General features: G+C 42.7%; 1 protein-coding gene across 11 annotated transcripts in view; it reads left to right on the top strand.

Annotated features, from left to right (window-relative positions):
• The window catches only part of Syne1 (spectrin repeat containing nuclear envelope protein 1), a 482,748-nt gene that overhangs the window by 270,699 nt on the left and 190,490 nt on the right, over positions 1-21,559 (top strand). For all 11 annotated transcript variants that reach the window (XM_036168948.1, XM_036168940.1, XM_036168942.1 and 8 more), the window contains 10 exons: positions 1,657-1,803; positions 6,545-6,670; positions 7,734-7,910; positions 9,090-9,355; positions 9,884-12,044; positions 15,313-15,650; positions 15,846-15,990; positions 17,259-17,477; positions 19,112-19,371; positions 21,197-21,362. In XM_036168948.1, the coding sequence (XP_036024841.1) occupies positions 1,657-1,803; positions 6,545-6,670; positions 7,734-7,910; positions 9,090-9,355; positions 9,884-12,044; positions 15,313-15,650; positions 15,846-15,990; positions 17,259-17,477; positions 19,112-19,371; positions 21,197-21,362 (4,005 nt within the window). The remainder of the gene's footprint in view (positions 1-1,656; positions 1,804-6,544; positions 6,671-7,733; positions 7,911-9,089; positions 9,356-9,883; positions 12,045-15,312; positions 15,651-15,845; positions 15,991-17,258; positions 17,478-19,111; positions 19,372-21,196; positions 21,363-21,559) is intronic.

The raw sequence follows: 21,559 nt of genomic DNA, 5'->3' as shown, positions 1-21,559 counted from the left end.
TGATACCCTGTCTCAAAAAACAAAACGAAAGATAGAAGCCATTAGGTAAATTGGTTGTGATGGCTCATACCTATAAAGCCTGCACTTGGAAGGCTTTGACAGGATGGTTGCCAGGAGTTCAAGGCCAGCCTAGGCTGCAAAGTGAGACCCTGTCTCAAAGCAAATGAAAGAATAATTGGCAGTTTTAATTTTATTTTTTTTACACAACATCAAAATTCCTCCATAGTTTGCTATGTATTCTGTAGCACTAAAACAAATGCATTTTTCTTCTCATCATTAATTTTTAACACTGTGAGGCCTGATTTTCTACTCTAACTCAGTATTTTGGGGCACTTGTACAAACATTGAAAACATGGAATAAGTCTGTATCAGTTTTGAATTATACTTTAATGGATGTATTTCTACAAAACTATATTCTCAATGTCATAGAAATAAATCTACAGTAAATAAGAATTGTTCTTCTAATAGAAACTAGTATTGGAAGCAAGTTGATTCCTATTGTTGTAGGCTTTGGGTTTTGTTACTTTGATTTTTTTGTTGTTTTGTTGCTGATGGTGGTGGTGGGTTTTCTTGTTTGTTTGTTGTTTTTGAGACAGGGTCTTGCTATATCACCCTGGATGGCATAGAAGTCACTATTTAGACAAGGCTAGCCTCCAATTTTCAGAGAACTGCCTATGTTTCCTTCCAGAGTGCTGGAATTAGAAGTTTGTGCCACCACACCCAGCTATTGTAATATTTTTAAATGGTGTCAAATGTTTCCATCAGAGTTTAAAGGACTATGTTAGGCTTGCCAGGAAGAACTAATGGGACACACTGTGGGGAGAGACTGATCTGTGTTTATAATGAGAGAAACAAACAAATTATAGATGCTATAGTTGATTCCTTAGACCTGAAAAATTACCTCGGTAACATTTTTTTTTCTTATGAAACGAGGACGTATGAAGTTATATTGGCCAGCCTCAAGCTCATTTTATTGACTAAGGTCGCCAAGTTGATGAAATGATTGGAAATGAATTATTTGAAGAGTCATATCAGAAAAAAATAGATGAACGAATCCCAATTGTGGTTCTTTTAAAATTTTTTAGATGTATTTATTTTATGTGTAGGAGTGTTTTGCCCGAGTGTGTGTTGTACTACAAATGTGCACAGTACCTGCAGAGCTGAAAAGGCTCTTAGTCCCTTGGGACTGGCGTGACCAATGGCTGTGAGCAGTTGTGTGGTGCAGGGAACCAAACCTGGGGCCTCTGGGGAAGGCAAGTGCTCCCAAGCACCAAGTCCCTGGACTGTAGTTCCATGGTAGAATGTGTATTCAAGCTCCTCCATGTGCTATTATTTATTTCTAGCAAGCGCAAGGCCCTAGGTTCGATCCTCAGCTCCAAAAAAAAAAAAAAAAAAAAAAGGAAAAGATGAAGATTCCTTTTTTCATTTTTGGGCCTGTTATATATGGCATTGTTATGTATGGATAGATCAATGGATTATAAAGTGGGCCCTGGCTAATGCAGCCCACTATATATTTATGTCCTTTTAGAACACATTCAGCCATGATAGATATGGACATGGCGCTAGGGAGTACTAAGGATTTCATGTTTATTCAGTTAGAGTGATGCGTGTAGAGACAGACATCAACTCTAATATCTTGGCACCATTCTGTCTCAGGTATATCGCAGTTTGGAATATGAACTTCAGAAGCATGTCAGCCGGCAGGACACCCTGCAGCAGTGCCAGGCATGGATCTCTGCAGTCCAGCCAGACCTGAAGCCCAGCCCACAGCCACCTCTCAGCAGGGCAGAAGCTGTTAAGCAGGTAGTGGAGTCTGAGTTTATTATTCTTATGAGTCACTCATTCATTCAAAACTGTGCTGGCTTCTAGGAGGAGCAAAGTTATGAATGAAGTCTGACCTAACAGTCAGTGTTCTTACACAGGCGTGTGGACCTGTGGAATAGAAAGAGTATGGTTCTTTCACCAAAGCTCAACTCTTAAAGCCTTATCAGTAGGTGGCTATTGACTCCATCACTTCATTTCTCTGAGCCTGAGTTCTCTCCTATGTGAAATGATGCTTGTAAGTCCAATGGTTACTCAACGTGTGTGAGGAAATGGTTCTGGCGACCCTGTGGATACCACAATACACAGGTGTTCAATCCTTTGTTGAAAATGCTGTGTGTGATATCAGCAATGAACTTACCCATGTCCACCCAGATTCTTTCTATCCTCTATAGAGTATTTTGAGTACTTCATGCAATGTAACCCTGCGGAGATAGCTGCCGTGAAGTTGTGTAGGCAAGTATGATGAGGAAATATGTCTGTGCATATTCCTGACAGACACAACTTTGATTTTCTTCAGTGCTGTCAGTGGACTGAGGCTGTGGGTACAGAATCTCAGGCCAGAGAGCCAGCTGTACACATGCTTCCGAACTATTTCGAAATCAAATGTCATCTCACAAAGGAAAGTGAGTTGTAAACAGAAAAGCGATAGTGACTTCCCCACTGTCATTTCCCTCTCTCCACAGACGAGGTGCTTAGGAAGTGGTTGCTGAATGCATGATAAAGGGAATGTTCCCATGAAAGGAATCTATTGCATATTAATATGATGTCTGCAAGCTTATAATCATGCTACAGAAACTTCATTAGGATAGGAAGAAATACTTTAAAACCTCTGTGCTTAGCAGATTAACATGCAGTGCAAATCTTGTGGGAAAATATCAGAGAGGAATTTAGTTGCAAATGTTATTACTGCCAGATAAATTCATGGTATCAAGTAAAAAAAATTTCAATTTTCTTACCTCGGCAATCAATAGAGCACCCTTGTTCGTGTAATCCTCATAGAGAACATGCCCATTTATTCCATTCCCAGTGTGAAAACTGGCTTAAGTGATTTACATTATTTAAGTCCACATCAGTGCACACATCATACTTTGGAAAGCACTGTATTGGGGGGAGAAATGTGCCTTTTTCTAAGCTAAGAAAAAAAAATAATTAAAGGCTGCTTAGATTCTGGTTTTTCAATTTTGTAATTTGCATTGTGTATTAAATTATAGGAAACAGTGAGTTGTGTTACAGCATTCTTGCACATCCTCTGAGCACAGCTTTTCTGCCTTCTCTTACCCTTCCCCTGCCTCTATCCGTGTCCCTAATAGCCCACATTTACTCTCAAGTCCATTCCATTCTCTAAATTCCACGTATAAGAAAATCCATGATGCTTGTCCCTCTTGATCTGTCTTGTTTTGCTTGACGCGGTGGCGCTCAGTTCCGTCATTCTGCTGTAAGGCAGAATATTAAATCTCCATCATATCCATTGACCACATTTTCTTCCCACTGTGAGCTTCCTTGAGTCACTCCTTTCTGTGTGGGCCTTGATTATTGATGTATTCTATTTGAAACATTCCAAAACAAGGCTCAATTTTTTTTCCTTTGTTCCCATGCAAAAAGTGTTTCTCACAATGGCTTTCTGCCAGAACAGAGCAGGATGCACTACTCCAACCAGAAGGCACACACTGATCTTGCTCAGGTTCCTGAGTATGTAGCTCTGTGCCCCACTGCCCTCCCACAGCCTTTCCCTATGCCTGCCACCCACTTGAAAGTAGCCACAGAAGAGAATTAGAGGCTGTGGGCCATCTGGATCTGAGACACTGAAGAAGAAGGAATTTTGTTTTGTCAAATTTTCTTTCTGTTCTTCTTTGTTTTGTTCCAACTAGTTAATGTTTTCCTTGCTGGATACTGTCTCCATGCCAAACTGTACAGGCCTCTTACAGCTGACTACTACAGACATATGGCTGGAGCACTCCACACAGAGGCAGATTCGGAGTCAGGCTTTGACCAGCATCTGCACTGTGGACCCAAGTTGTGTTTGACTCTCTGGTACCTCTCCCGTAGTAAGCACTCCATAAACACATACCAGTTACACACTATGTGACCACAAGAGACTGATACAGTGATTTGATCCCATTCAGAGTTACATGTTTTTATAAGGCATGGAATAGGAATTGAGTAGATGAGAAAAAGTATGTCAGATTTGACGTAGAAGTTAATGCTAGCAATAATCCTTTGCAACTGTTTCTACTGGTTAGAACTAAGATAACTTTATTAATCACAGAATAAATCATTATCCTTTCAACTACATGTATTTTTAAAACTCAAATCTTGACAGTTTATTCTCTTCCCATTTCTAAACATTCATCTGTCTGGGCCATGGGTCATGGCCTTGGTCACTGGATGTGGGGTGATGCTGTTCACACTGGTTACTGATGAGTAAGACTAGCTAGAAGTGAAACACCAGTCACTTTGCATGTTGAATACCCAAGGCACTGCTTCTCACATGGTGGGAAATAGATCTGTATTTATTATATCCATATGAGAAGCCGACAAGTCCTCTGTGCTCTCCATTGCTGTGTGTGTCCTCTGGAGACTGTTCACTCCATGTTAAGAGTAGCACTTGGGCCAAGGCCTGGTCATGATACTTCCAATACCATTCCATTATCCTTCAGCATAAATTCCAAATTTTATTCCACAGCCTCTGAGTAGGCTGTCATCATAATTTGTCTAACAAAGGAAGAGTTGAGGTAGCAGAGTTTACTTTTTAAAATCTGATGAGACTGGAGCAGTGGTCGAGACTTGGGTGACATATTATCCCCAACCTCAGGGTCATTTAGTCATGATTAAGCACATAGTCAGACACTGTGGTTAACAGTAGTTGAGATTATGTGGATTCTAAGCAGGTACAGTCTAAGGATGCTACCGAACATCCCACAGTGTACAGGACAGACCTCCCCTCAAAGAGCTATTTGCCCAAGATATCAATGTTTCTGAGATTGGAGACTGTTGATGTTGTAGAGGCAGGAACCAGTACACTGGGATGTTTGGCTTATTTCATCTAACATGGTAGCTTCCAGTTCCATCTATTCACCTTCACAGAACATACTTTCCTTTTTCCTTGGAGCAGAATAAAACTCCACTGTGGACACATTGCACATTTTCTTTAGACCGTGAGCTTTCTTGAGCCATCCGTCTTCGGCTTTTTACTACAGATGTAATTAATCCCCTGTGAGAGCCTCTGTGCCTTGGTCTCTGTCCACTCCCTTGACCTCTGCTCTGTTCCCTCTGCTCCAGACTTTGTACCCAGTGTCCATTTGTGTGGATTGTCCTTACCCTGTTTGTTGGCTCACTTCCTGAATATGTTCAAATCTAATCCCCCAAGCAGTCTTGGAGATAAGCTGCCTGTGGGGCAGCAGGCTTCCTCCGCACAATCCACTCATCACTTTTACTTTTCTACATGGTGTTTAGCACAATGACGCTGAATATTTGCTGACATGTTACCTTGTCTGCCCTTAGAAGAAGTTCAGGAGTCAAACACTTCAGAACGTCAGTTCCGTGATGGCCAGGGTTTGTAACTTGAATATTAAATGGTCTTTTAATAATAAAACAAAAACAAAAACAAAAACATAGCCAGATATTGAGGTAGATGCTGAAAGATCAGAGAAGCTGAGTAAGCCAAAGCCACCATCTCTTACCTCACCAATTCCTCAGCCTGAAAAACCCTCCTCAGCTGAAAAGGCTTTTAGTTCCTATCTCCTCACCCCTTATATTCCTTTCTCCACCCAGTCAGTAGAGGCTTGTGTGCTTCCCAAGTACTGGGATTAAAAGTGTGTGCCACCACTGCCTGACTCTGTTTCTGTCCTAGACTGAGTCAGTCTCACGTAGTCCAGGATGGCTTTGACCTCTCAGAGATCCTGACAGATCTCCACCTCCCAAGTGCTAGGATTAAAGGTGTGTGTCACCACTATTTGGCCTCTGTGTTGACTCTAGTGGCTTGTTCTGCTCTCTGATCTTCAGGCAAGCTTTATTTGATACACAATATTATCACCACAAGGGTTGTGTTGTGTGGACTGCTTTATGCCCAGTATCTAAAACGTACTATTCCTCAATGATAAGCATCATAGAGACACATGTTTCTGTGTTACTATAAAGAAATTTTAAAAAATCTATTCACATAAGCTACTCTTGGGATTTAATAAAGAGAAGAGCAGGTGATGAACTTCTTGCAGAGAAAGAAACCCCAGCCACATCACTCCAGTGAAGCTTCCCAGCTCACCCTAGCTGTGGTCTCATCTCCACACTATACACAGAACACATCACTCCAATGAAGCTACCCAGCTTACCCTGGCTGTGGTCTCCACTCCACGCTCTACACAAGCATGTGAATGAGCAGAGAAGAGTAGGCTGTGACTTCTTTTCCGGATATAAAAAGAAATGTAAATGCTGTGAGAAAATCTGGAAAGACTGCAGACAAGCCCTGGGTTTTCCCCCTTCCCCAGACCATGCAGACAGCTTTAATTATAATGCAAACCAGATGGTGGACAAACAGATCCGCCAGTGTGTTTGGAATTCTCTCCCATGAGTCACCAATATATTTCAGGACAGTGGCAAAAACACTGACAAAACAAGATGATTTTTGAAATATCCATAAAATGCCACCAACCACACACTGTGCTGCCTAAACATTGCACCCGGCTAACTGACTCTGACCATTACATTTTTTTTTTTCTTTCAGGTCAAACACTTCAGAGCTTTGCAAGAGCAGGCAAGGACCTATTTGGATCTCCTTTGCTCCATGTGCGACTTGTCAAACTCCTCAGTGAAAAACACCGCAAAAGACATTCAGCAAACTGAGCAGCTGGTAAAAAAAAAAAAAAAATCATGATCACAGCAAATTGTCTGTTTGGTTATGTTCTCTCTTCTTCAAATCTTCTTCAAAGGCTGTGAGGTTTAAAGAACATACTTTTGGGGATATTCTTGCTATAATCCCCTTAGATCATAATAGTGAATTAATAGATGAATTTTAGCCACCACGGAAATGAAAGTGGACACTAATGTAGTGGGATCATGGCTGAATTGTTCAATTGATTCAATCACTGCTGTTTGTAGCTTTCTCCACTCTAATTAGCAGACTCTGGCTGTTTCCGTAATCTCTTATACCTTTTCTGTTGTTCTTTTCTTCTTTAAGTAATACTCAGCCCAGAGAACCCTGTGTCCTGGCTTCTGTGCATCAGGCCCGCCAGGGGCTAGGGCTTAAATCCTTCCAAAAAGTGATACAATCTAAGTATCTTTAATAGACATAATAAAACAAATTATATACTTCTGAAAATCAGCAAAGCAGATCCAAAGACAATCTCAAACATTAACGGGGCAGTGTGGTGGATCTGTGATCCCACAGCTGCTGGGGGGTTGGGGGAGGGTTGGAGGTTGAAACAGGAGGATTGTCAGGACTTCCAGGCCACCCTAGGCTGTATGATTCCCTGTTTCAAAAAACAAAACAAACAAAAAACATCAGACCCTCAGAGTTTTATGAGATGAAAAGACACATGTATTAGAGATATAAACCTTTCTTGTTTACTCTAACCCCAATTGACCAGTCAAATAATGTGTCTACTGCTCAGCCTGATGGGAAAAGCTCTTGGGACAGCTTTTGATCTCATCCACTGTTAAAATTTTTTGGATCTTCACAGCACTGGTTACAATCACATGGGAGGACTCATAGATGTTCTAATTCTTTAGAAACTCTTAAGCATAAAGGAAGTCTGCTTTTGTCAACACAAATAAAGAAGTGCTTTCCAAATCCAGCTGATTCTGAGCACAATGTTGGGCTCCGCCCGTGAACCCACTGACAACCCACCCCTCCGAGTCACTGAACAGAGATGTGTCTGTGGGAAACTGACAGCATCTAACTGTGTTTTCTCCAGATTGAACAAAGGCTAGTCCAAGCACAGAACCTAACTCAGGGCTGGGAAGAGATCAAGCATCTGAAGGCCGAGCTCTGGATTTACCTGCAGGATGCTGACCACCAGCTGCAGAACATGAAGAGAAGGCACTCGGAGCTGGAGCTCAATATTGCTCAGAACATGGTCTCTCAAGTAAAGGTGGGAACTAATGTCTCCCCGAGGGGCATAACGGAGGCCGGGAACAGAGCAAGAAATGCAGTGTATTCCATACATCCATTTCAATATGCCGGGGTGTTGGAGTCCTTAAACCACAGGACAGCTGCTGAAGGACTGAGAGTGTGAGCAGCCAACAGCCGTAGGTTGAGCACAGTGACACACACTTGTAGCCCTCCACACTTCAGGGTTAGGGGAAGACAATGGCTTGAGTCCGGGAGGTCAAGACTAGCCCAGGCAATGTAGCAAGACCCTGTCTCAGTAAGTAAATAAATAATATTTCATGTATATTCTCAAGGTTCTACAGGGACATTTTCGTATGAAACATTCACTGTTTGCAAGCGGGACAGCTGACCTTTGGTCCACAGAACTAGGAGACTGCTGTTCAACAAACACAGGGCCTCACTGTTCCGATTTTTATTGCCATATAGATACAGTTGTAGGGATGTAAGCTCGTTTGTTAATGCAGCCTTAATGTGCAATTAATTTAAATGCAGCAGAAATATAATTTATATCTAAGTAATGTGTATACTTGAGAATTATTATCAGAATATTAACTTAATTGGAAAGAGGGTCATATTTTAAACCTTAAGACTATTTTCTTTGATGATGAGTTATTTATATTTTCTGCTGAATACTATTTGTAACTACAAAATAAAAAGAATAGAGGGATCCTGAGATAAATTTATTTTTCCCATAAAAAGCATAAACTCTTTATATTTATAATTTAAAAGTGGTGGGTTTTGTTGTAGTTGTTGTTGTTTTTGTTGATTTTGTTTGTTTGTATGTTTTGAGACAGGGTTTTTCTGTGTAGCCCTGACTGTCCTGGAACTCACAGAGATCTGCCTGCCTCTGCCTTCCAGGTGCCAGGATTCAAGGTATATAGCACCACCATCTGGCTTAAACGTTTTTTGTTTTTTTTTTTCATACAATATATTTTGAGAAAACTAAGACTTAACTTCAAGGAAACACACTTTAAGATTTTGCTTTTACTTCTCAATTTAGCACAAAGCAAGGAAGTATCAAAGTTACCCTATTCTTCCAGAGTTGGAAATTCATGTTCAGCAGAGATAATGGTGATTTTTACATTTTCTGATTTTTTTTTACACTATATTTAAAGGTATTAAATCTGTGTTTTGGTCTGTTTTGCATTACCACCCTCAGGATTTTGCTAAGCAGCTGCAGGATAAACAGGCCTCCGTGAGTGCCATCGTGGAAAAGGTTGACACATTAACAAAGAGCCAGGAGTCCCCTGAACACAAGGACATAAGCCACCTGAATGACCAGTGGCAAGACCTCTGCCTTCAGTCTGACAAGCTGTGTGCCCAGAGAGAGCAGGACCTTCAGAGAAGCCGAGATTACCACGACCACATGGATATTGTTGAAGACTTTCTGGAAACGTTTACTACAGAATGGGATAACCTGGCCAGGTAGCAGATTTAAATCACATAATTATTTAAAATTTTTCTCATATCTAAATACAGAGACATATAAAATTAACCAAGTACATGTAGCCAGCTCCTGAGCCATTGGGTATACCTTCTAGAACGTGCCATCTAGCGTTCTACTATTTCTAGTACCTTGATCCAACAAGAATGACTATAATGCTATTATTGATTGTTTTCATGAGTCAGTAGATCTGTGTTTCTCTGTATGTGACACCACATATATCACGTTATTAGGAAGATTATAAGATCCAGGGAAAACTAAAGGCACATGGAAATGTGGTTGCAAGGTAGCATTGTCTAGTACAGAGTTGAGAAGCACGTAGAAATCTTGATCTGATTCAAGGGCTAAATGAGACTTGAATTCCTGATGCCAATAGCTGCATCAGTCAGCCATAAACTGAAGTAGTCATGGTGAATCTAAACTATGAATGTCCACTCAATGAAAATGTTGAAATTCTATTTAAGAGGGTAAGGAACTGACTTGCTCCTGTGTTGTTTGTGTATGTGTAGATCCAATGCAGAAAGTACAGCTGTCCACCTGGAGGCTTTGAAGAAGTTAGCCTTGGCATTGCAGGAGAAGAAGTATGCCATTGAAGACCTGAAAGACCGCAAGCAGAAACTGACAGAGCACCTGAGTCTAGATGACAGAGAGTTGGTGAGAGAGCAGACCAGTCACTTTGAGCGACGCTGGTTTCAGCTCGAGGACCTTGTCAAAAGGAAAATCCAGGTGTCGGTCACCAACTTGGAGGAATTGAATGTGGTACAATCCAGGTTCCAGGAGCTGATGGAATGGGCAGAGGAGCAACAACCCAACATTGTAGAGGCCTTGAAGCAGAGTCCACCTCCCGACATGGCTCAGAACCTCCTCATGGACCACCTAGCCATCTGCAGTGAGCTGGAGGCCAAACAGATGATCCTAAAGTCACTGATAAAGGATGCAGATCGTGTGATGGCTGACCTTGGCCTCAATGAACGGAAGGTGATCCAGAAGGCACTCTCTGATGCTCAGAAGCATGTGAATTGTCTCAGTGACTTAGTGGGCCAGCGAAGAAAGTACTTAAACAAGGCTTTGTCTGAGAAAACCCAGTTTCTCATGGCAGTCTTTCAGGCCACCAGCCAAATCCAACAACATGAGCGAAAGATCATGTTCCGGGAATATATCTGCCTACTTCCAGATGATGTGAGCAAGCAGGTCAAAACATGTAAGACTGCCCAGGCCAGTCTTAAGACTTACCAAAATGAGGTCACTGGACTTTGGGCACAGGGTCGTGAATTAATGAAAGGAATAATAGAACAAGAAAGACCGGAAGTGCTGGGAAAGCTTCAAGAGTTGCAGAGTGTCTATGACACCGTTTTGCAAAAATGTAGTCACCGGTTGCAGGAGCTAGAAAAGAGCCTAGTTTCTAGAAAGCATTTTAAGGAAGATTTTGATAAAGCCTGCCATTGGCTTAAACAAGCAGACATCATCACATTTCCCGAAATCAATCTCATGAATGAGGGGGTTGAGCTCCATGCACAATTGGACAAATACCAGAACATTCTAGAACAATCTCCCGAGTATGAAAACCTTCTGCTCACACTGCAGAGGAATGGGCAAGCCATGCTCCCATCGTTAAATGAAGTTGACCATTCCTACCTCAGTGAAAAACTCAGTGCTCTGCCCCAACAATTCAATGTCATTGTTGCCTTGGCCAAGGATAAGTTCTATAAAATCCAGGAAGCAATTCTGGCCCGAAAGGAATATGCTTCTTTGATCGAGTTAACAACCCAGTCTCTGGGTGAACTGGAAGACCAGTTCCTGAAGATGAGAAAAATGCCTTCCGACCTGATCATTGAGGAGAGCCTGTCTCTTCAAGAGAGCTGCAGAGCCCTTCTGGGTGAGGTAGTGGGCCTTGGGGAAGCCGTGAACGAACTGAACCAGAAAAAAGAAAGTTTTCGCAGCACAGGTCAGCCTTGGCAGCCAGAGAAGATGCTACAGCTGGCCACCCTGTATCACAGGCTGAAGCGACAAGCCGAGCAAAGGGTGAGTTTGTTAGAAGACACCACCAGCGCTTACAAAGAGCATGTGAGGATGTGCCGACAGCTAGAGAGTCAACTGGAAGCCGTGAAAACAGAGCAGGCCAAAGTGAAGGAGGAAACGCTGCCTGCGGAGGAGAAGCTCAAAGCCTACCACTCGCTGGCAGGAAGTCTGCAGGACTCGGGGATTCTGCTCAAAAGAGTGGCTGTCCACCTGGAAGATCTTACTCCACACCTCGATCCCTTGGCTTATGAGAAAGCCAAGAGTCAGGTCCAGTCCTGGCAGGAGGAACTGAAACAGTTGACGTCTGGCATCGGAGAGATGGTGACAGAGTGTGAGAGCAGAATGGTACAGAGCATAGATTTCCAGACGGAAATGAGCCGTTCCCTGGACTGGCTTCGGAGGGTGAAGGCGGAGCTCAGTGGGCCAGTGTGCCTTGACCTCAGCCTCCAGGACATCCAGGAGGAGATCCGAAAGATCCAGATCCACCAGGAGGAAGTCCTCTCCAGCCTGAGGATCATGAGTGCCTTGAGTCACAAGGAGCAGGAGAAGTTCACCAAAGCCAAGGATCTGATTTCTGCAGACCTCGAGCACACACTGGCGGAGCTCAAGGAGCTGGATGGAGATGTGCAGGAAGCCCTGCGCACCCGGCAGGTCTGTAGGGGGCGCTCCACCTTTCTTTTTCGGGGCTGCCTATCTGTACACATGTGAAAAATCTGGTTAGGGTCCGTTCTCTGTTTAAAGCTCCAGTGCTTTATTTTATCCAAGTGTGGTGGGTCGTACATATAACCCCAGCTCTTGTGATGTGGAGACAGGAAGATTAGGAGTTCAAGGTCATTCTAAGCTACAAACCACTTTGAGGCTATCCTGGGCTATTAGGAGACATCATCTTAAAAATAAAATAAAACCAAAAAACAACAACAACAAAAAAACAAAAAACAAAACAAAAAAAAAAAATCCCAAAATACCGAACACTGTTTCAAAGACCATTTTTATTGTTTATGTGTGGTCATTGTCATGTGTCCCATATTGGATTCATTTTACTTAGGTTGGTAAAGCATGCTGTTTTTTTTTTCTTTCCCACTCACCTTTGGAAGAGATAATAAATGATTTTGATAATGTAGCTAGCAACAGATTCAACCAACCTCAGAGAAAATTTTCTTTCTTTCTTTTTTTTTTTTTTGCAACTGACTTACTTGTTTTGACTGACATACATACACTGTACACAGTCCTGGGTTTCATAAGGACACTTTCATGCATGACACCCTGCCCCATTTGTCTCCTGCCTTTTCTCTGGTATGTCTTCCTTCTCATGTCATATACATGCATGTGCATGTGTGTTTGTACCAAAAAGAAAATTATCTAGGCTCCATACGCATAATATAAGACTCTCCAGTTGCAATCATTCTCCTCCAAAAGACACCCTCTCCTTGTTGATGACTGAATAAAATTCGGTTGTTTGTGCAGACCATGTTTTCTTTACCCATTCCCGTTGGTGGACCCTGAGGCAATCCCATAACTAAAGCAGGGTAAACAGTGCTCCAGTAAACATACATGTTTAAGCATCTCTGTGACATGTTGGTCTAGAGCCCCTCAGGAAAACACCTATGAGTGGTATGGCTTATACAGTGGATCCGTTTGCAATTTTTTGAGGAACCTCCAGATTAATGTGATTGGCATTTTTTTTGACTGACACATGTACAGACCTTTACCCTTTCACATGACTCCCTTAATGATAAAGTATAACAACATTGTATTAGGTGTCAGAAGGGATATGGAGATGACTTCAAGTATGGCACAGTGCGTAGGGTAGGGTACATGCACATATTTACACAAGTGCTTGGAACATCCTAAATCAGCAGAGCCCCTGTGAATAATTCCCACACAGAAGCATTGTGAATATATTAATAGAGTGTATGACCAGTGGATACTTAGTACCTTTTTTATACTACATGAAATCTGGCATTTTCAAAACCACATTGGATGGAGAGGCTCCAAAGAGAGTGAAGCCACATGAATGTCACAGACTAACTGGGTGCCAAGGCATGTTCTTTTGTAGGCGGTCCCATCCATTGCCCTGTTTTCTGCTCCCCTTCTTCAGGTAGGAGTGCTTCCCTCCCCTGGTGTGAAATGTAGTCCAGCAGGAACAAGAGTGCGCTGTCTGCTGCTCCTGAGACCTGGGAACAACAAACAGCGATGGGCGTGTGTGGAGACCCCCCAGATTGCCTTCCTACTGGTGTTTGCTCAAGGCCCTGACACTCTCCTTGTTCAGTATAAGAGAAAAGATACAGTGGCTACTATAGACTTGTTTCCTTTAATCCCCTGGCTGAGGACCTAGGAATGTAGCTCTGTTGGTAAAGTTCAGTTGCTTGCCTATCATGCACTTGGCTCTGAGATTAATTCCCAGCACTACTTAAATGAAGCCTGGTGGTAGATGGCCATATACCCAGAACTTGAGAAGTAGAGAGAGGCAGGAAGAGGATCATAAATTAAACACCTACTATAGCTATAGGAAAACCTGTCACAAAAGATAATAATAATCTTGGCCTGGAGAGATGGTTCAGTGGTGAAGACTATTTGATGTTCTTATGCAGGAGCTGGATTTAGGAACCTTGAGCTGGCGCATAAACACCAGTAACTCCAGTGCAAGGTGATCTGTTGCATCTTCTGGCTTCTTTGGGCATCAGGCATGCAGAATCTTCCCATCATTTACCTTTACTTCAAATATAGATTAATTCAAATACTTTAAATAGCAAGACTTACAGTGCTTATGTAAGATTGTAATAAACTCATAAAAGGCTGGCTTTTCAAAATGTGCTTCACATACTTGCTCTCCACGCTAACTCAAAGCCATCATTAAACTTTAACAACTATTTTCCTACAGCTGTGGATACAGGGACAGACCCTGAGTGCAGGGTAAGGACTGACCGACCCCTTCTGTTTGAAAATCATCTACCACAGTGGTTCTCAACCTTCCTAATGCTGCAGCCCTTTAATGCAGTTCCTCAGGTTGTGGTGACCCCTAACCATATAATTATTTCCTTGCTACTTCATAACTGTAATTTTGCTACTGTTATGAATTGTAACGTAAACATCTGCTATGCAGGGTATTGGATTTGCAACCCCCAGTGGGGTCACCACCCACAGATTGAGAACCACTGATCTATCACATTGATTATGTGTTTCACGTTGGCGATTCTTGAACACAACCTAAAATCTGGCAGGTTGCCTCTGCTTTGCCTCTGTGTCTTGGTTGCCTCCATCCAGATGTTACGGGGAGCGTTTGTAACCCACATGCTCCCCTTTTGCTCTCCGTTCCAGTCTGCTCCTTGTTTGCAGCCGGTCCTGACAACTGTACAGCTGTCTTTGCTTTCAGGGTGGCACCCCTTAGCCATTCACTGACGGCTGGTTAGAGTATTTCCATTCCTTCTGGGTTTGAAGCAGCAAGCCTTGTGGAGTTCTACTTCTTCTATTTTAGTCTCTGTCTCAAGACTCAAGGGAAAGCCATTCATCTCCAGAAGCTGGCAAAGGCTAGTTTGGATGTTGAATGTTATTGTTCTTTTAACCCACGGAGGCATAACGACTTCACAAATTATCCAGCTGCTAAGCTTTGTATTTTGCTTTGAGGTGGGGGAAAAAAAAAAACATGGTTTCAGAACCAGTCGAGATGCTATCATAAATTTATAGTTCATTTCTCTCCTATCTGCGATGTATTTATCACTGGTAGAATTAAAGCAAGATTAGCAAAGGGAAGAATCCAGGATTCGGATGCATTCATCATGGAAACAATTCTCCCAACTTATGCATTAACTTCTCGTGGTGTTTCTAGAGCTGGGACCTAGAAAGAGATAGAAAAATAAAATGACTTCTTACAAACCTACTGCAAATGGAAGTTGATTATATCATGATGACTGTCTTTCAGGCAACCTTGACAGAATCATACAGTCACTGTCAAAGGTATTATCAAGTGCTCCAAACAGCTAATGACTGGCTTGAGGATGCCCAAGAAATGTTACAGCTGGCAAGCAACGGCCTAGATGTTGAGAGTGCGGAGGAAAATCTCAAAAGTCACACAGAATTTTTCAAAACAGAGGGTCAGTTCCACAGCAACATGGAGGAGCTCCAAAGTCTTGTGACCAAGCTGGACCCTCTCATCAAGCCAGCTGGAAGGGAAGAGCTAGCCCAGAAGATGGCTTCCCTGGAAAAGAGGAGTCAGAGGGTCTTCCAGGACTCCCATGCCCAGCAGGACCTCCTGCAGAGGTATTGAGAGTAGGTTCATGAAAAAAGATATCGCCACACAGAAAACAATAGTGTGCTGATATAGTGTATATAGTAATGTACATTAGCCTGTAAATTTGTTTTTCTCTCTTATCGTTAGACATGTGGACACCAGAGCTCTGTGTGGGAGATAGCTGGGTTTGTATAGCTTATTTATTTCTCTTGGATTCTTTCAAGATGTACAGTTCAATGGCAGGAGTACCAGAAAGCAAGGGAAGAGGTCATCGAGTTGATGAATGATGCAGAGAAGAAGCTGTCTGAGTTTTCATTGTTGAAGTCTTCTTCCAGCCAGGAAGCTGAAGAAAAGTTGTCAAAACACAAGGTTAGTCTTATCATTGTTATTTTAATGTCTTTTTAATGTTAATTGCAACAAGTCTTTGTGATGTTTCCAGAATCATATCATTAACTCTTTATTTCCATCTGGCTTCCTTCCGTATGATATAGACACAAATAAATACATTTCCTAGTGGGGGGGGGGGGGATGCTCGTAAGAAGTGCGTAGCTAAGGATCAACAGAGAAATTCAAAGCAATCTGCTTCTTAAAAAACGACAGTGAAGCCGGGCGGTGGTGGCGAACACCATTAATCCAAGCACTTGGGAGGCAGAGGCAGACGGATCTCTGTGAGTTCGAGGCCAGCCTGGTCTACCGAGCGAGATCCAGGAAAGGCGCAAAGCTACACAGAGAAACCCTGTCTCAGAAAAAAAAAAAAAAAAAAAAAGACAGTGAAGGGTGAGGGAAAGTGGCTTGGTGGGTAAAAGTGCTTGCCTGACACCTGACAACCTGAGCTGGGCCCCCTGATCCGACATAAAACGCAAGATGTGCAGGCGCAGGTTCGTGATCCTAGCTAGCAGCTCTACAGCAAGGGAGATGGCAGCTGGGAGCTCCCGGAATCAGGGCAGCAGCAGAAAACAAGGTATAAAGAGAGAACTGACTCTTCAAAAGCCATCTTTAACTCCTGCCTATATCCTGCCAGCACTCAGAATAAAAATGAACTAAACCCTTTAAAACGTCAGTAAATACCGTCTCTTGATAACTTGAACTAACTAAAACAAAATTGAGAAATAAATACCTGCGTGTCCCTCACTGGCGGAGCAACATAAGGAAGACGATAGATAGCATTCTAAAATACCAAAGTAAAAATTTCCTTCATTCTTGTTGATTGCCAGAAATAATGAAAAGTGATCATCGCAAGTAGAAAATAACTTGTCTTTTGTAAATAAATAATATTCACCTTTCAAAATAAATCCAAACCCAACTCCGATAAGTAAAACTTTAGAGTTATTTAGAGGCAGGAAAATGTACTCATAATTGTTCATTTTACTTCTGGGATTTTGAGGCAGGCTTCCAGGTAGCCCACGCTGCTCTTGAACTCAACATGTAGCTGAGGATGACCTTGAACCCCTGACTCTCTTGCCCCACCTCCCCACCACTAGAATTATAGACATGTGCCTGAGAAACCTACATGTATATAGAGATATTTCCTTTTGCAAAAGTGTCTTTGGGCTTGGACCCAAGTCCGTAGAACTTTAAAAACAAAATCAATCTTTCTCTAACCCCCTCTACTCACCTCCCCCCCAACCCTGCACTAGGCTTTAGTGTCTATAGTTGACTCTTTCCATGAGAAAATTGTGGCCCTGGAGGAAAAGGCATCACACCTAGAGAAAACCGGAAATGATGCAAGCAGAGCGACCCTAAGCAGGTCGATGACCACTGCCTGGCAGCGCTGGACACGTCTCCGTGCTGTGGCCCAGGACCAGGAGAAGATACTGAAGGATGCCATAGATGAGTGGAGGGACTTGAGCGATAAGGTAACTTGGCTTACGGATCGGATCGGCTTAAGTTGTGTTTGGTTTTATTTCTCGAAGATTAGGATGTATTTTGAAAAAGGGTATCTTACCTCTTGCCTTTGTGTAAGTTACATTCCTGTGGCTGTGATAAAAAAGCACCATGACCAAGGCAACCTAGAGGCGAAAGAGTTTGTCTTGGCTGGAAGTTCCAGAGGATTAGGGTCCTCGATGGCAGCAGGCAACAGGCAGCAGGGAGCAGGCATGGCATGGCGGTTGGAACAGCAAGCTCAGAGCTCACATCTTGACCCACAAACACCAAGCAGAAAACACAAACTGGGAGTAGGGGAAGACCCAAGCCCTCACACAGTGCCGTACTTCTAACACTGAGGCCACACCTCTTAAACCTTCTCAAACAGGGCCATCAACTAGGAACCAAGTATTCAAATACGGGTTGGGGATTTAGCTCAGTGCTAGAGCCCTTGCCTAGCAAGGGCAAGGCCCTGGGTTTGATCCTCTGCTCCAAAAAAAAGTATTCAAATACCCGAGGCTGGAGGTCGGGGTTGGGAGATTGCTCATTCAAACAGCCACATGCTTCTCTTTTGAAATTAGTCTTAGGAAACTTTCATCATTTTTTTTCAATTTCAAACTAAATTATGAACCAAACTGTAATGTGCATTGTACAGCTTACTTTTAAGTTAGGACCAGAGGGCATGGGGAGAGTAATAGAACACACGTGACAGAGAGCAGAAAAAAAAAGAAAAGAAAATGGGACATAAGAATGGATGTAAGAGGTAGGATGGGGAAAGACAGGGAGATTGGAAAGGGAGATATGTTTGAGGAAGAGGTTGGAGCCACCAAAACCAAGTACATATGAAAATGTTATAAAGGAATCTGTTGTTTTGCATACCAATTTTAAAATAAATAAGGGTCAGCTAAATGGTTCAGCATGTAAAGGGGCTTGTGGTTCAAGACCCATGACCTGATTTGGTCCCTAGACCCCACAGGGAAGTGAGAGAACAGACTCTTAAAAGTTGTCCTATGACATCCACATGTGTGTTACATGTACACCTGTGCTCTTGGGCATGCCTCACACATGTCTGTGCACACACACTCAATAACAACCAATAAAACTTAAAAAATAAATACATAAATGAATTTTTAAAAAGAAAATTAAACAATAAAAATTTGAAAGGAAGACAAACCAGTGTTAGCCCCATTTGTTTTTAACCTATTTTGGAAAAAGTCCAAAATAATTTTTTTCTTTGTTGTAAAAATAAGAATCGAACTCATTCCTCAAATCCATATGTAATTTCTTCCACCCATCAGGGAAGGTTCAATGTTTTAGCCAAATCTTCTTTGTGACTCCCACATGTGCTCAGGCTAACTTTAAGAATGGATGTTTAGTGTGTTCGTCCATTTAAAGTTTCTCTGCCACATGTAGTCCGTGACTGCCTTGATAAAATTTGAGGATTGATAATTTAAACCCAGGGTGGGGGAGGTGGCCCTTCCTGTTAAAACTACCATGTCAGTTTTCGTTTCTAAAAGTTGGAATTTATGTCATCATGGTCAACGATGTCTAGTGTGCCCCTGAGTGGACTTGCCATACTTTTTTTCAGTGTAACGTTGAACTTCATAAGATGTGTACTTGTCCTTAGATTAAAGAAACCACCAAAATGATTGATCAGCTGCAAGGTAAATTACCTGGGAGTTCACCAGAAAAAGCCTCAAAAGCGGAGCTCACGGCCCTCCTTGAACACCAGGACACGTGTGTGCTGGAGCTGGAGCAGCAGCAGCTGGCCCTGGGCGTTCTACAACAGCGAGCACTGAGCATGCTGCAGGACGGAGCCCTCCCCGGTGTGGGAGAAGAGGTGCCCATCCTGCAGGAAATCACCGCCATGCAGGATCAGTGTCTCAAGTAATCACACCTGTTTTGTTCACTATTGCCATTGGCCTTGACTCAAAGGCACATCTCGGGTACTCAGGCATGGGGATGCTCCATCATGCCAGCTGCAAAAGGTGGAGATCTACTCCTATCATTTCTGCTTCCGGGTTTTCTTAACTCTTCCATTCTTTATTAGACAAGCACATATCTGATAATAGAAATATTAAACAATGATGAGAGCCAGTGGGGAGGATGCCTCAGTTGGTGAAGTGCCTGCTGCTCGAGCATGATGGTAGCCCATACCTGTAATCCCAGCAACAGGGACAGAGAGACAGGCAGACATAGAGAGTCTGTCTAACAAACCCAGATGAATAGCTCCTGAGGAATTGCACCCAGGAATGACCTCTGGCCTCTAGGTACATGTACATGCATCTGCCCATACATGTATACTCATACTCCCCTACTCCGTGTGCGCGCACGCGCGCGCACACACACACACACACACACACACACACAAGGCGGGGATACACTGATAAGTCAAACAGACTCATTGTTTAGCCTTCCTGCATTTTAAAATACTGATAGAAGACCAAAGGACCAGTTCAGGAGAGTATTGCAAAGCATGCACAAAGTTGGCACTTTTCTTGGCACAGTAATGAAATCACCCTAAGGAAGGAAGGTTTTGTTTTGCTTCATGGTCTGAGGGGTTGCAGCCTGTCACAGGAGGGGAGGCGTGATGGATCATGAGACCCCACTCTCACTACATCCCAGTCAGGAAACAGAGCGATTAATGGGTGTGTTCAGTTTGCTTTTCTTGTTTTTGTTTTTATTCAGTCTAGGACCCCAGCCTGTGGGGTAGTGCCATGCACATTTAGGAGAGGGCATCCCCCTACAGTTACACATCTCTGGAAAGTTGCAGCTAGAGAGTGAGTGCGTCTGAATGACATCGGGATGGAAACACATATAAAAAGTTTAGGAATCCCTCAGGCGATGGGAAAGAGGCTGAGCCATTCAAAAGAAAACAAGTACATAGTGAAACATACTTATCATCCTAACCATCTGCAGGATGAGGCAGGAGGGTCATGAGTTTGAGGTCAGCCTGGCTATTAGTAAGTCCCAGGTTAGACATGGGCCTCTAGCAACTGAGCATTATTTAAAATGTTGGTTTGATAAAGCTTGATATAGGGGGATGGAAGCAAGAATGATATAGAAATCTAGGCAACTAATCCCATTCCTTGGTAGTGACTCTAGGAGAAAGTTCATCTTGATGACCTAGAACTGACCTGATTCACTTCTTGGGCCACTGGAAAAACATCTTTAGATAATTTTATTCCTCTATTAAGTAATGTTACCTCATACAAATATATATTCTCACTTCTCTTAGTTATTAATGGTGTTTGGGTAATCTGATACTATGTATTGAAAAGCCCTTTATCCCATTAATTCAAATCATGACATTGACATTAATCACGGTGACATGTCTAAAGCCACACACGTATCCAATGGCACATGACTTTCAAATGGTGAGGGTTTGAGCAGATCTGAAAGATGAGGCAAAGGATCTGGCTATCTCTAGGTTTTCTGCATAGGGAAATAAATAGCAACTTAGTGGCAGGGAACAAAGTCAACTCTCAAATTTCCAGGGATCAATTATTCACCTCAGTGATGCAACTTCTTCTGTTAGACTTGAACTGAACCCTGGTATCACAAAACATTATCTGTGAACCAGAAGTCACATTACCTGCCACAAACATACTAGGTTTCCCCCTTTCTATGTCCGTTATAAAATTGCGTCACGCCCAGGGATTGTTCCTTGTGCTTCAGATCCACATCTGCTTTCTCCCTCTGGTTTTTGTAGCATGCAAGACAAAGTGAAGAGTCACAGCAAACTGGTGAAGCAGGAACTCCAGGAGCGAGAAGCCGTGGAGACGCAAATCAATTCTGTGAAGTCCTGGGTTCAAGAAACAAAGGAGTACTTAGGGAATCCGACAATAGAGATAGACACACAATTAGAAGAACTGAAGGTACGAAAGTCTCCTCGCTTTCTTTGCCCACCATGTCAAAATGTGGCCTTTGTCTTGCTTACTCTTGTGTGTAGTGAATGAATTGTTAATTAGAACTTTTAGGCATGTATTATATAGGTATGTCAGGGTCGGGGAAGTATTGTGGCTTCAGCCAGGCAAGTGCAAGGCCCTGGGTTCGGTCCTCAGCTCTGGAAAAA

This window comes from Onychomys torridus, chromosome 19, assembly GCF_903995425.1.
Source record: "Onychomys torridus chromosome 19, mOncTor1.1, whole genome shotgun sequence".
Taxonomy (NCBI): domain Eukaryota; kingdom Metazoa; phylum Chordata; class Mammalia; order Rodentia; family Cricetidae; genus Onychomys; species Onychomys torridus.
Note: the sequence above shows the minus strand (reverse complement) of the source record. Positions and strands in the feature narration are given on the sequence as shown.